Raw genomic sequence first — 16,811 nt, forward strand, 5'->3', positions numbered from 1 at the left:
ACAGAAATTTTAAGCACCTAAGTTATTTCTGCTAATGTATGTTTGATGCACTTTTCAGACTAGCTGAGCAGTAGCTAACTCAACCTTGAATTACATATTCAATGTGCTTTCAGGAGAAAAAAGAAAGAACTGAGCCAATTACTACAGAGGCTAATTTGGGAACTCAGTTTTTACTGAAATCGCAGCTCCTGAAGGAAAGCATCATCTCATTAGTAGGATAACGGGACAGATTTGTTTACTAGGTGCATGTGAGATGCCTTCAGCATAGTAAAGAGACTCTTCTGGTAATGCTTAGTGTTTAACTCCAGTTTCAACAATTGCAGAATTGTCTTTTACTCTGATTTTTTTTTTAATTAAAACCAAAACAAATAGAAAACCCCACAAAATTTCAGATGAGCTTAAGTGCATACCACGCAACCTTCATGTTTAAAAATAGGTAAGGCCAAGCAGATTTCTGCAGACTCATTTAGTTTCAGATCATGGTTAGCAAGACAAGCAGAGTGAAATGTGTAAATTAGCTAAGCGTATTCACAATTTTTTCGAAATCATGTCCTGATTCCCCAATACACACAGTATCATGCATTAACTTGTACATGCTGTTTAAAGCAACACTTGGACAAAACTGAAATTCAGGAGAAAGGAATTAATTGAAAAACAGCTTAGACATTACCTCTCTTATGTCTTCATTGCCTTCTTTGATATTCTCCGTTGCACCCACAACTAATTGATGGATATTGTCAATATCAGTTTCCTGTTAAAAAAAATAATAATCGAGAAACATTGACAAAGTTTAGGAAAAAAAAAACATCTGTAAGGATTTTGGAGACGAGCAGAACTCAAATATAAAATAAAATCTGGTATTGTTAACATCTTAGCTTTATTTATGCTTTCTTCAACGATGCAAAGGCATAGAGGCAATTAAGTTGCATTTTTTTAATGTGTTGTTATGAGCCTGAACCGAGGCCACTAAGATCAATAGGAAGTCTCCTGTTTACCCAACATCAAATCTGGCCTAATTTTTGCTGGCTCTTCTGGAAGAGGTGCTACCATTCACAGAAAATATGCTATTAAATAATACAGTTAATAGAGCACTAATTTTGAGACAGAGGGATCACTACAACACCCAGCACTCTCCATTCCCAGTATACACTGATACGTAATGGTAGTAATTACCATCTTGATTTTGCTTTTGGAAAAAAAACAAAAAAGAAAAAAAAACGAAACAAACTTTCCCTTCACATTTGTGCCAAAGTTCATTGCTCTTATGTTTACATCTTGCATAGAACCAAGACCAAAACACCCCCAGGAAAACCTTCAAGCATTAAATTACACTAACCTGTTGCAAGACTTTTTCAGTGAATATCTCTTGCAATCTGGAGATTTCTACCACTTTTCCTTCAATTTGTCTTGGCAAAGAACAGAAATACTCCGTTAGAAACTTCTGCAAGCATTTCTCACTATTACAGCTTTAGATCCTCCAACCAGAGTAAAGCCTGGTTCAGCAGGCACGGCTCTTTGTTAGCAGTCTTATGTCTTATGTGGTGATAAGAGCTCTGAAAACTGTCTACACTACAGGAACACAACCCCGTGTAAACCCCTACAGTTCATTTCCAGATGTTACACAGATCTGGGCATTCCTGTTTTGTCCCCCCCTCCACCACACCGTTACAATTCCTGCAGCAAGGTGCCAGCAGCAAATTCATTGTGCGTGGATGTTATCCTGGTTACAGGACCAGCACATACAGCGACCTGTCAATAAATGGAAAATTGTACCTGACTTCATCAAACAGATTGTTCATTTCACCAACGAGCCGCTGGTTCTCCTGTTCAAACTGCAAGAGAGAAAAAAAAAAAAAAGTCTTGTTAGAGTTCACAGGCTTGGACTCGGTGAACTTTGCTCAGCCCCCAGCCCCAATAAAGCAACCTTCACTTTCCTTTACAAAGATCTCCAAGGATGACTACCATTAGCTTCAGTGAACAATATGAGCCTGCACATTTATCATTCATCATATTCATCATTAACATCATAGTGTTATCATTCTAACACTTGTCAATTATCCTCCCATTATGAATGAAACCCCAAAATAATCTGCAGATTTTGCTCGAGTTCTTTGCACTAAGGAAAAACATAGGGGATGAATTTTGTCCTTTTTATTTTAAAAATTTGAGTGGGGAAAGCTCTCATAGCATGTGACACCTTTACACCGTCATTTACTTTATTCATGTTCTACCCATGGCATAAAGTTAACAGCTTGCAGATTTTGCTGTAATATAAAATATTTTGATGTCTACTACTTCGTACTTTACCACTGCGTTGGCTTTATTCCAACCAGCCTCTTTCATTTAAAACTACACTTTTGGCACTACATTTTTCAAATGCACGAGCACAAACACAAGACCTCATACAGGAGAACAAGCTTTGATTTTCTAGATATACTTCCACGTCAGATCATTTGGGACTCAATGTGGAATGAGCTATGGTGCAGGAAGTACGGTGACAAGATTTGTTTTAGATACACTGCTAGAATACAGCTGAGAAAGGCATCACATCATAACAGAGTTAGTTGGAAGCGCCATCGTAAGGACTGTATTTTAAACAGGACCCATTTACCACGTTCTGAGGTGGGATTTTCCAGGTGCCTAAATAAATGAGCTCGATCCTGCCACCTTGCCAGCCAGACACAGGAGCGAGCCCCGCGGTGTGCTGCTCCCTTCTCCCCACGCTCAGGTGTGGGCAATGCACTCAGATCGCTGCCGCCTGCCCCTGCCAAAAGGTTCCTGCCGGCAGGAACCAGAGTACCTCGTGCTGAAAGGGTCACAAGTCCCCTTCTGGCTGGAGGGAGGGGAAGGTTACTTGAGGTATTCTGCCAATTAAGGTTACTTGAGGTATTCTGCCAATTAATGCCCCACGACTAAAGCCTCAGTACCAGCCGGACATGCGTGGTATGGAAACAACTACCTCTCTGCACGTTCCTCACAAAGCTCGGAAAGCCCTGTCTCTGCCACTGCACAGAAGTAGCATCCAGGATACATTTATCCTGAAATTATTACCCGCTACGCGCCTCTGACAAGCCTCATTTCTAAATCCTGAGTGATACATGCGGCAGCCTGAATACCAGAAAACAGGATTAAAAATCCAAAGGATGTGACACTGGCGCTGTGCAAGACAGCAAGCCCAGTTCTAATGCAGTTAATCTACTTATTTCAAACTAGCCTACATAACACTTCTGGATTTCAGTGTAATTCAATCAAGTTACAATTTCATTAGCAGTATACAGGCAGCATTCCTCTCAGTCACCTTGCAAGGTCTCATTATCCTTCTTGGGACAAAGCAGTGTGTTGTCAGAGATGAAAACAGCAGCAGAGCAGCACTGCTTACAGATCAGTCTCGGTTTCCAGTCTGTGCAGTAGTAATTGCTCACCATCTGAGCAAAGGCCCAACGCTTGAACTTGCAAGAAAATGTCGTGATGCCCAGAGAAGACAGTAAGTATTTGAAAGGAACTGTTATCTTTTGCAAAAAACGAAGGAAGGAGGAGGGAAAATAATGTCTGAATCGCAGAGAATCAACAATAACGAAGAGGGTAGTGCTACATCACTGGAAGGCAAATGAGCCTTTACAGCAGTAATACTGAAGTAGCTAAAAATGAAGAACCTAAGATTTCAAGGGAATTTAAGCAACAATGCAGTTCATCATTAGGATGCAACATGAAAATTAGTGGCTAGTTCATACAGGTCACCTGACCCACAGCTTACTTCACAGAGCCAATCTGTAGGAGTAACTGAGTTAATATAATTAGACTGCTGTGTTTGCTGACTGTATTATGACATCCTCCCTGCCCCAATCATTCCACCAGCACCTCTAGCCCGATTCTTTTAAGATCTTCCTTGTACAGCTTGTTCAACTCCTTGTACACATTGTTCCACATGCTGATTTACACATCCTGTTAAATGATCCAAAATGCTCTAGTTTAAACTTCTGCCATATCAAAAACTTTCATAATACCTACACAGAGAAAGAAAAAACAAGCAAATGTACAAGAGTTGGACTCAATGGTCCTTACGGGTCCCCTCCAACTCTGGATGTTCTGATTCCACTTGGGGTGCAGTGGAAGGTCTAGGGGAGTCATGGAAGGATTTGTCATGCTCCTATCTCTCCCCAAGTACACACTCCTGTACACAAACCGCTGCTCGTCTGATTTCATGGGATGACATTTTCACTCCCTGACCACTTTTTTCCCCGGAGTTTTCTGCTAAATTAGTAAACTGAATCTCACCACAGGAGTACATGGCACGGCTGAACCAAGGGAGAGCAGACGGCAAGGAGCTGAGCAAGACTTCTAGACTGCCACAGAGTAACAGAAAAGGGGGGAAAAAAAAGAAAAAAGGCAAGCCACCTGTCATACCCATCACCTTCATCCCCTCCTTCTCACATCCCACACCATCTCCGCTGTGTCCCACGCTTCATGCTGTAACATTTTTCATCTCGCTTCAGTCCCACCAGGCCCTCAGAGAAGCACTACCTGACTCCTTACTGACAGCAAATTACATGTCGAGCTGCATGACCTAGGGGAACACGGTTACCATGTTAAAAACCAGAAATTTGTTGCCAGTCAGTGTGAAGTGACACCTGTTTTAACAGGATAACAGTTAATCTCTTAGAAAATGCTTTAGTATTCTAGCAGGCAGTCTAAATAATAATAATAATAATAATAATAATAATAATAATAATAATAATAATAAATGTTTTTCTGTTTCTTTTAAAATACATCTTTCTGTACTGGAGGTTCATTAGCTGCCTGGTTGGCAAGAACAGCTTTCTTTTCTTGGTTAAAGAACTGAAGAAAGTCCAAGATCCCCGATGCTATCATGCTCCGTAACTTCCACTGTGGGGCCGAGTCCTCAGGGCAGGAGCCCAGTCCTGTGGGACAGGTGTGGGACAGCGAGGAGCACAGTGCACAGCTCCCTGAAGCCCCACTGCTGCCCACCCTAAAGATTCAATGGTTCTGCTAAATACAAAAGTACCAGTGTTACAGTGCACTGGAGTGTCATTATCGCTAATGTCCGTGGCATCTCTACAGAGCAGAGCATTTGTTAAAATATGAATGCAGTGATACGTTCTTCACAGCAGCACGTGGCTATAGGTATCTCATCACTCCTTTACGCTGGCCCCTCTGTAGGTCTCTGATTTTAAGGGATTCATTTCAGAACAAAGCCAAGGAACAGGACAATAAAATGGATCCATGAGCTTTAGCACAGAGCCAACTGCATGGACATTAAGTGACTAAGTGGAGCCACCAAGCTGTAATTGGTTTTCTGACTTCTGTACGAATAAGTATTTCTCCACAAATATTCAGCATAAAAAAATTCCCTATTCTGCTGTCTTAGCAGAACTGAGATGATAATTAATTTAGGAGGCAAATTTTCAATAAAGAAACAGTGAATGCTTTTAATCCCTTACAAATAGCACAAATCCACTTGAGAAAGTACTATTTAAAAAACCCTTTGATATTTGAAATCCTCCACTGGCACAGATTGCTTTTTAAACTGCTAAATAGTCTTTGCAATTTGAAATCAGGGCTGAGGGACAGCACGGCTCCGACAGCAGCAAGACGTGGTGACACAGCCAAGTGAACAAGAGGTGAGAACAGAAGGACACGTCGCCTATCGTGTGTCACAAAGGGATTAACATGATGTGAACATACAGCAAGCTCTAGCAATCTGTAGAGCTCAACGATTTATGGCTTGTTAAAGTAGCCTCTTTTATGACAATGAAATATTCTGCTACCAGGATATAAAGTGACTGCTTAAGATATTTCTCAAAGCCTAATGCATTGAAAGAATCACAGTTCTTTTTTGTTATCCCATAAGATAAATCATGAAATGTACTATACCTGAACTAAAGACAAAAAACAAGATAAAAAGTCAGAGGAAACTGTAGATTTTCACAGCAGAACCACATTTTCCCCACTCTACACAACCACAAGACATCTGCTCACAACAACTATGAAAACATTCATGTACCTGTGCTCAGAGTTATAGAGTGAGATTTACTGTGTAAATCACACAACAGCCTGCAACTGATGTAAAGATCTCTGCTTAGGGTAAAAAACTGAAATAAATTACTGCTATAACAACATGATAGTGCTTTAATTCATTATTTTATCCGCAGGAAGGATCACAGAACCATGAGCGAGAATTGTTCCGTATAATTTGACGCAACACGTTCCAATTTAAAATCAAAACAGCAGTTCCTTACACTTTAACCTACCCTCTTCTGAGAATCGCTAGTGTGTTTTTTTTTTTAGTAACTTAAATGGAGTCGGTCCACTCTTCACAAATCAAATGTTTAAAAAGTAGAAATTAACTTCTCTGTAACAGCAAACATAATGCAGAGGAGAAATAATTAGTCCTTTTAGTGGCTCAATTTCCTAAAGCTGTAAAGGTTCATTAAGTGTTCCTAAAGACCCTTAAATTCCTGCATTAAAAGCACAATAAAGTCATTAAGTATTGCATATTACTAGGAAGTATTTACTTAAGCAATGAATAAAATCAATGCACTTTCAAGTACTCAAATTACATCTTAGTTACACCTATAATTTACACCTTGGACCCAAATTTACATGAAAATTAGAATAATGGCTTCCAGTGGCATTAAAGTCCATTAGGAGTGAGGTTACACAGTATCCAGCTTCTACTAATAAAGGTCAACTCTTAGGTATAACTTTACTTGAAAATACACTGAAAGCAGTCTTGCTGTGGAATAGTGACTATGTACATCCTTAGCCTTTGCAAATTATAGCATTCCTAAACCCTAAAAAATTAAAAATTTAAAAAAAAAAAATCGTTTTAGGTCCACAGAGCAGAACAATGGCTTGCTCAGTTCTGAGCATCAACATTTTAGTAGCAAAGTTTACATTTGAAAACCTGTTGTGCACGCATACATATATACAACTCCTGGTTTACACTGCAGCAACCCCAATGTATGCAATCCAATCCAACTGTAAAAAATTACCTGACAAGAAATTACCTCCATCAAGGTCATTAACTATAACTAGAATCAAGCAGCTTGCTTCCTACTTGACAACTTACTGGTGGAGAAAGAAAAAGCATCTACATTAACACTGTCATGAATGCTGACTCACTTCTTTTTTACGTCTTAATCAATGTATACTCCTTCCAAGGTATAACGTGGAAGCAACCGATGCTTGTTAGCTTTCAGCAGAGGTGGAAATGTATCCTGTATTTCTTCATAACTGCCAGGATCAGAAATTCATGCTCAGTGTAAGAAGAATCATAGAAAACCATAGCAAAAAATAATAATAATAAAAAGCATAGCATGGGAGAGGTCTGAAAGGACAAAGATTAATAATGCATTTTTTGTCTAATGGTTCTCCCCAGAAAGAGCTGGGAAAATGCCTCGCAATAAGCAGATCAGGACTGAAGGATTTCTGGGCTCCTGAATCTCCAAGTATTAAACATTGATTTTTGTGTTACTCTGGCTTGGAACCATTCCACCTCACCAGGCAATAAAAAGAACTTATTCCAGGGGAAAAAAAAAGTCCCAGGTTATCTCCGGGTTATCTTCCTTCACTCGATAACAGAAATAGAACAAAACTCACAGACCTGGACAACTCATGTAAGTCATGAGGTGTGCTGGGCCTTACTCTAAAAAGGATAAAAGGATGCATTCATTCCCAAAGAGAGAAATGCATTCATTCCCAAAGAACCATGGCAAAGGATGTAACACATTTAAAACTTACTAGAGCGTGCCCACAAAATGCAGCCTAACATTTAGCAGTCAGTTACTAGCAAGCACCTTCAGAGTTGTCACCTCTGATGCTTGTTACCTCCCGATCCTCTGGAAGCTTACACCAAGGGGGCTAATAATATGGTGCCTGAACACAGAAAAATGAAGGTATGTGACAAATTCTGTTTAGAGAGAAAAAAGAAAGCAGCAATAAGCCTTCTGGTTTCAGACTGGTGCACAAGAACAATGTGATAGCATCAGGAGCAGCCTCTGAAGAGCCTTTTCTCTTTGACAAACCATACCGTAATTATGTGCAACTTACTCATCTCTGACGGGAAGTGATGCTTGCTCTGTTTGGGAACATCTCTAGTCATTGCCAAGGAAGCCTCAGATAATCGTGCTGCAGCAGCCCTGTGCTGCAGCACACCATGTTGAAAACTCTACAGCCACTGGCTACTTGTAAGGAAGTTTTACTTTCTTTATATGAAACAATACAGTGTGTGCTAATACAAAGAGAATTTGGAGCCACGTTCAAAACAAGAAATCATAGGAACATCAAAAAGCCTAACAGGTTGTCAGCAATCACGTCAAATTTTGTAGCGTATCAGTTCAATTGTGAACAGAATTGGAACAAACAACACAAAAAACTGCTGATAGTGGCGGAAATATAACAAAGCTAAAAATACATGAGGTTCTGCTGTGTCTGAAAGCCTGTAGTTATTCCTTCTAATAAAATCAGTGTGATTTTGATCAACCTAAAAAAGAGGAATAAAATGAAATACAGCTATTTGTGTACTAGAAGTAGTCCAAGTCAAAAGCAGCCAATCTTTATTGTTCAGAAATTTTTTTAATGCATTCCTGATGCTGCCTTTCCTTCCATTGTCTTCTAAGAAAGCATTTCATAATTATAATTTTTAAAAACAGAATTTCATTTTCAAAGGGCACTTCCAATTGCTGAAAAAATAGTTGGTATTAATGTCAAATATTTTGCAATTTTAAATATTAGCAGCTCCCAGAAGAACCAGGAAGCCATATATAAATGACATATCTTGTCGTGGCATTATCCTGCATAAAATGGAAGTTGTAAATGAACTTGGGTGAATCTGAACTTTCTTAGCACATGTGGATACAGCAGAAAATATAAAATGGACAATAACGGACTTACCATTTGTATTTCCTCAGGTGACAGTTCGTCTTCACCTTTTCCATCCCCCCATAATCCAAGATTAGACTGAGCATCAGGCATATTCCTGTCTGTACAAGAACCACCAAAAGCTTGAGACAATGCAGGGCACTGAACAGTGAAGTAAACAGCATTTCTCATGATTTCAGAACTCCAATGAAATCGTTACATCTCATTTCCTACTAACCAAGATTCACCATATAGTTACAGCACAAGACTATACACCAATAACCTTTAACTCCTGAACTGGGACAGAGGTGTACACATATGTTTAATTTTGTGAACTATGAGAAGTTGCACTAAAATATTGACAGCAAAACATGTAAAACAACTCACAACACACTAAGACTTGTTAGGGCAGAAAATACAATCACATTAGAATTGTAACAAGAACACACAATTTTCAAAATGACAGCCTGTACACAAGGCTATTATCTTCCAGTGAGATTTGACAGAACCACCAGCTCCTCATTCCTCAGAAAGAGCAGACTCTCAAAGACATTTTGAGCAAAGTTTGTAGGACAAATTTGGCTTCCTCACTCTGTTCAAACTGCATAATACAGCGCAAATCCTACAGCACTCAGTGCAAGGGGTCCTCCTGAACGTAACGGGAGCCAGATCTGAACCCACAAACTAACCCTTCCACATCGTAGCTGCTCCATTGATTTCAGCAGCACTTTCCCTTTGATTAAAGCTAACCATCTGCATAAATCTTAGCAGGAGTTGGGCATAAAACATTTTGAATGGCTATTTCTAGGATATTTCCCTCTAGAAGATTTATTTTTAGGCTTAATTATATACTTCTAATTATAGACTAAGAAGTTAGAATAGGAAAGAAAAGAAACTGTACAGCAGGAACCTACTGTTTCTGAAGCTGTTCTAGCATAAGTGCTTAAAATCCTAATGATAACACTGCAAACTTGAGAAGGCCTCCTTCCCCACTGGCTGTGGCATTTTTACAAAACCCAAAATAGAGAGAGATTTGTACCAACCCTGAACAGATTCAAAGCTGAACTGCTTTGACTTATCACATGCAGATTGCAAATTAAAATACGCTAAGGTTTAGTTTTTACTTTTTCATAGATTTCAGGCTTCCTGAAAGACTTCAGACTTTATCCCAGTTGTTCATGTGTTGTTTTTGTTTTTAAGGCATTTATAAGTATTTTTATTTGCTTTACTATAATTTTCTAAACCTACATTATTTTCAATCGCATAAGCAGCACTGATGCATCATCATTAAGACCTTCTCTTGGGAAGCCCCTGAATGGGGTAGTCCTATTTATGAACAAATATATTAAAAGTATTGTAAGAAGAAATTTTCCCCTTTTATTTTTCATTATAATATTTGTGAAAACTCTCGAAAAATAAATAAGAGTATTCTTGTGTGCGTCTCCTTTACAAATGTATATTTTCATTCCCACCAACCAACCAAAGATGACAATGACAAACCAAACAGTGACAATGTTATAAATGAGGGATATGGGTAAGGCATACAGTCTTTAAAATGAATAATTAAATAAATAAAATCTGCTCTTTCTTACAAGTAATAAGGAAGAAAAACAAGAGCATTTCTAAATATTATTTAGAAATAATTCAACTCAACATTTTCCACTGGATATCATTAGTATTTCCAATCTGTTTCACAGAGACACAAAATTATTTGTTTGGACAATCAATACATTTACATTATATCGAAATTAGAATGACATATTTACTGGATTCAAAGAAAAGAAGATAATTAGTTTATGGAGCTAAGAAATAAGATGTATTCCTATTTTATCCCAGAGGAACCAATTACTTTCAGACACTGTCAGCTTTGTTAAAAAACAGCACCTGTATCCAATGTGATTGCTAATAAGCACATATCCAAGCAAGAGGTAAGTGAGAAACATGCATCTCCCCAGAGTTACTCCTGTCACCATGGTACATTTCTGGCCACTACGAAAGTTATTCTGCAGCTTTTGTGGAGCTGGCATCTGTACTTTTCTACAATTCATCCAGCAAAAGCCAGACAAAGAAAAAAAAATGCTACCTACGTTTCAATTGCAGAAATAGATGTAATTAATGAATAATGGAAATACAAAGTAAAGATCAAATAATCTCAACCTTTTTCCATACTGACAGGAGGCAGCTGCTAAGCTAGTGGACCGGTTCAAAAGCTACTCATTATTTACATGTATTTCCATAAACTAAATGTCGGATTTGTAATATGCAAATAAATACAGTCAGCATATTAAAGTAATCTCTAGAGAGACTATTTTCCTACCATGAAGCATGTCCAGTATAATGCCAATGTAAACAGGTGCTTTGTCTCAAAAGTAATCACATTTTGCTTTGGTATCTGCCAAAACACCAGACAAAACCAAGGCTGTGCTTCAGCACCCCACATAGGACATTCAGCTGTCTGCCATGATGTTCAAGGTAAGGACAGCACCAAAACCTCTCTCAGAAGACTGTTACAGCTGCGATATTTAAGCAAGGAACCCAGACACTCTGATGACCTTTCATATTTCATAGATATAAATGGTTACCATGTTCTAAAACATCAACGTCCTGAGGATTAAAGAGTTTATTTCTCCACACAGTCATTTCTCCAATTTCTTAAAAATTTGAAGTTACTTGTAAAACAAACAAAAAAACAACCACAAAGGCTCTACGATTTAAACTGAGCTTTTGTTTACTAGTCATTTCATTCATGTTATTATGCTTCAACAACCACCTACCAGCGAAGTCACAAGGCTGATTTCTATAAACAGCAGCAACCAACTGAGCAACCAAATGAGGAACCTCATATTCTGTGCATCTAAACTACTTCAGATGGGTTTATTTTGATATACAACTTTCCTAGTGTTCTCAAAGACTAGTCAGCATCCTCTTGTAAGAACTGCATCACGAACCCCTGTGTCTAGCTACTTTCCCGTACAAAATTAAAGCATGAACTAATAAGAGTGAAAATGGGAGTAATCAAAATTAATGTGCGGTAAACTAAGCTTCATTTCTGTTCATTGCAGTGGTTTGCTGCATCCAGGGAGAACAAAGAATGGTGTTTCCCGTGGCATGGCACAGTTTTCTGAGCTAAAAATTGTGATGCCACTTTATGTGGTGGGAGTGTACACTTTCAGAGATTGTGGAGACAAGAGCAAAGAGCTATGAAGATGCTACAAGGCTGCTGCTTTTCTGCTGGCACTGGCTCACAGCTGTGAAATACTGATAACGTGTTAAGGTGAAACTCATCTGTGTACCTCTGTGCTGCATCACTTAAGACATAAATATAAAAATGTAGTAAGCACTAGAAATGACACATAATCAAAACCTTTACTTCTTACAGTAAATTCAGTCTTCAGAAAAAAAAAATTGTATCAATAGGGCTGCAGAAGTACAAACTGGCTGGAAGATAAGCAATACCGTGTCAGAAAATGAAATGGTTTGCACTTTGCAAGGTAATTCAATATCAGAGTCTTCGTTCAGAAATGGAGTACCCACTTCACGTGAATCCAACCTTTGTACAACCCTCAAGTCACTACCCAGAGAAACTTCACTCTTTAAATAAATAAATAAAAAGCAATAACAGATTTGCAGAATAATGTAATGTTACATTTTGCCACAGTTTCTGCTTCCCTCCATGAATAATTTTAACACTGTAATCACACTGTGCCTCAGACTTCTCTAGACAGTACAAGCGGGAGAAATCACACCACGGAAAGCAATTCTGAAATCATAGAAACAAGATTCCTCTTTAGGTATGAAATCTGACATTATTGCACAATGGTGGTACTTAGACACTCTGCAATGAAGGTCTGTAAGTGTACACACCCCAAAACAGACCAAGGGACCATTCTGAGAAAAGGCTGAAAGAAGGGGCTTACATCTGCAGCCTCAGAAGCTGGTCACTAAGGAATTTGCAAGTTCTGTCAAGAACAGCACCAGCTGAAATGACCATGGGGTCAGAGCTGCTGCTTTAGACTTCTGGCTATTTCCCGTCAACTGAAATAGAAGGTGCAGTCCTTCCAGCAAGAAAATTCAAGGCTGTGGAGAACATCCCCAAACCTATTGTGTCTTTCCAGCCACTAAAATCCCCCCTGTGCACATATTCTGCCTTTGTGTTGATACTGTAGAGGTGTCCAACTGAAGGTCTCTGTGCTTAAAAACCAGAAAACACTCCTAGAAACTACTAGAAAGCCATCAAGCTACTTTCCTATTCCTTACCATCAGTGAAAAGGATGTGGAAAGATCAGGCAGGTCTCAGAAGACATGTAACTAGACGGATAGTGGAAAATTAATAAATTAAAAGGAGAGAGTTCACACAAAGTTTATTGAAGGGATGAAGAAATCCAGCAAGACATAAGACCTTTTAAGCTGGTTGAAAGAAACATGTCACAAAGCTGAAGATTTTGCTTCCCCAGTCCCACAACGTGCATCACACAAGCCTGATCAACTCAGGGAAAAAGAGAATAGAAAAAGTACATGTTCCAGGAAGAGGCCTTCTTGGAATAGGCCCTCGTAATGTCAAAGAAGTACTGTTGAATAGAAAGGGCTTGCTACAAAACAAAAATATAATTATGTTTTATTCTTACCTTTGCTTTCCTCAGAAGAAAGTTTTTCTTCAGAATCATCTAAAGGATTCTGTGAATTTTTTTCAGGAGAAAGAGGTGATTTGGAAATGTTGCTCTGCTCAGGTTCAAGTCTGGACCTAGAAGCATAAGATCCTATAATTTAACTGATATGATGGAACTGAATTTCTCTAAAACAAGAACAACCACAGATTACTTGCATTCATTGCACTTTAACCTGGTCTTGAAAACTTCACAACAGAGAGTTCCCAGTCTAGATACAAAATGTACTTAGCTACCTTTACTGAAATACTATTAGAAAAGCAAAGAAAGCACGAACAGTATTCCTGTATAATCTATATTCCATTATACATTACATGTTCAAAGTTGAGAAGAATTTTGAAGTGTAAAAACCGGACATTTTATTAAAGTTTCTTTCAAAAAATCTGGAGTATTGGAATATATAACATTTTGGTCATACTGAAATTTTTCAGTAGCAACAGCCAACTCACCTATTTAATTTTTTCAAGTAATATTTGCATGTTTATATTGTCAACTATCATAAGGGGAGAATAAGAAAATACAACAGAATCAACTTTTTTTCCTGAAACAAGTTTTTTTTAATTATTATTATTATTATTTAATTATCTATAAAGAATACTTTAACCTGTACGAGAGTGATCCTTACCGTGTCTGCCAAGAGACAGAACAGCCCATTTAGAAGCAAAGAAAAGAAAAACTGTATGTAATGGTCAGATACATATTCCCTGCTATGCGATTTCAATACAAAACCAATATAAAAAATGAGAAGCACGTTCAGTGGTTATTTCGGTACCTCAGTACTTGTCAAGTATTTTTCACTACGGCACCGAAAAAGTTTAAAATTAGTGGCTAAATATTTTTTCCAGTAAACTTTGTGGTTCACTGCTGTCAACAATGAATTCTGTAACCACTACACAATAGATAGTTAATGCTTAGCAATTATGCTGATAGAGAAGCTAAAAAAAATAAAAAATAAAAAATAAAAAATAATGGGCTGAATCACCTGCTGTGCCACCTTCATCACTTCCTCCCCTCTCATATATAATCAACAGTTAATCTCATTATGATCTGCAATCTTCCCCTGCTGCTTAACAGAAGGTGTTGCATTTTGTGTGCTTTTCCTTCTTTGTATTGTGTCTAAATTCTAGCCAATAATTAGAAAATTCTGAGAAAAACAGAATATAATGCATTAGTCATCGCTGACAGACTATGTTATTTAAACAAGAAAAAATAATAACAGGGAACATTTATTAGTTCTAAAAACTCTGCTACTGGGCTTTGTGTACATTTACACAAAAGAACTTTTCATTCTCCCCTCCTCCGAGTTCCAAATTTGCCTAATACCAAGGAAAAAAAAAAAAAAACCAACAGACTTATCTGGATGGCCATGCCATTCAAATAATACTTCTGATACTAATAAAACACCAATCATACAATAATAAAAGTCAACTTGATTTGAATAACTGCATACATAATTCACAAGAAATTCTAATGGAAAATTAGTTTAATATTGGAAATGTAATATAAATATGAATACCTATAAACATAAAAACTGAAAATCCCAACCAAGTACCTTTACAGAAAAAAATGGTTTTGTTTCTATTTCTCAACATTTCATTCTATGGAATTAGTCCTATGTAATCGGCAGAATTTTTAAATCAAAAAATATGAATTAGTATATAAACACAACTTATATACAAAAATTATAACACGATTTTTGGAAGAACTTAGGATGTTTACCCATGTAAAAGTAAACATAATGACGTGTATTTTTACTGCAAACCTCTCGGAATTGTCTAAGAAGTACATATTTTATGCTAAATTGCAGGAAAAAAGATCTGCACTAGGATTAATTTACTTTTAAATAAATGCATTCCTTTATTATTTGTTGTCCCTACTTACCACGGTATGCTAATGTATGAAAGTTTTCAATTAAAAATGAACAAAATGCCTGGAATTTGCTACTTAAAGAATGCCTAGTTCGTTTAAGGGATGGAGCGTATTCCTATTATCACAAAGTGCTGAAATCTACTGAAATCCTAGGGGAAATTACAAATCAACTAGTTGAAGGAGCATGAAAAAAGACAGTTTTTCTTCAAATCATCATAAAGATTGGTTTATGCCCTGTGATTTATTTAAATTGAATTTTAATTTTAATGATAATTTAGCCATTACCTCACATCTGCAATGCATACAGGCTCCAGCTGATCAATGTCTGCTTTTTACTTCTTACGTCCATACAGAAGAGGCCAAGAAGTACTCCTCCCGTGTTTCACAAAAGGACTGCATCTTCTGGGTTATTTTTTAGGGCCTTATTGCTCAATTAAATAAGTGATATTCTAATTTCTGGAATAGCTTTTTTTTTTCATTGTTTCATGCTTAGTATAAAGCAGATTGACTTGCCTCATCTGTTCAGTCATCTGAGAAATCATGAACCTTGCATTTGACATGGAAACAACGATAAGAGTATATCAAGCTAAATAGCTGGTATTTGTTAGCCAACTGTATCATGGCAGGAACCATGCTAACTTTCTTTGAAGTTCCTTACTATGAACAGTATCAATAAGGTTATGTATTTTTGCCTGCTAAAAATATCACGCAGTATGTTTTTGTACGATTTTTTCACAAAGTTACAGGCCCTCAGTATTTTTGTAACTCCTATCTTACTTTTCTCACGTGACTTTCTAATAAATTTCACATCTGTTCTGGGGTACTTTGTTTACTTGTCGTTGGCTTATACTTCTATTTTTGTCTCAGGAGGATATATTTAAGTGAATCCAATCGTGTTTAATCATGCTGAATCACTCTGAATAACATATACTTATGGACTTCTGAAAACATCTCTTTAGTTTCAATGTAATAGATGATCAAGCTAAACACCAAACTGATAAAGCAGCATCAAGTCTCAGAAAGGTACTATACCTATTGATGTGTATATTCTAAAATTTGTTATTTTTATATTAAAATATGCATCATGGAACCTAAGGCTAGAATTCAAATAATGCGGATTTAGAAGACATGGAAAGCTTTTGATGTATTAAATAAATTGCAAACTTGTTAACTTGTGCATTTTAACTCATTCTTATATCTCAAGTATGCAGAAAAAAACTCCCCAGAAGGTATGGGGTTTGATACTTGGCAGGAAGGGGGGTGGGGGTTTAAGCCACAAAGTGAATCATTAACTTCTCCCATTGATTTTCACCTCTAGGTTAGCAGCTTGAATGTATGCCATGACGATAGGAAGCAGAAGCTCCTTTGGTTCAATTCAGAAGTTACATACAAGATTTT

General features: G+C 37.5%; 1 protein-coding gene across 1 annotated transcript in view; it reads right to left on the reverse strand.

The window, feature by feature from the left end:
• STX18 (syntaxin 18) overlaps positions 1–16,811 on the reverse strand; it is a 65,742-nt gene that overhangs the window by 2,753 nt on the left and 46,178 nt on the right. The window contains exons 6-10 of the mRNA XM_083834120.1: positions 13,506–13,621; positions 8,914–9,002; positions 1,774–1,832; positions 1,337–1,406; positions 671–751 (exon numbers count right to left, since the gene is read on the reverse strand). Coding sequence (XP_083690246.1) covers positions 671–751; positions 1,337–1,406; positions 1,774–1,832; positions 8,914–9,002; positions 13,506–13,621 — 415 coding nt within the window. The remainder of the gene's footprint in view (positions 1–670; positions 752–1,336; positions 1,407–1,773; positions 1,833–8,913; positions 9,003–13,505; positions 13,622–16,811) is intronic.

This window comes from Anser anser (assembly GCF_964211835.1).
Source record: "Anser anser genome assembly, chromosome: 4".
In the NCBI taxonomy this organism is placed as follows: Eukaryota; Metazoa; Chordata; class Aves; order Anseriformes; family Anatidae; genus Anser; species Anser anser.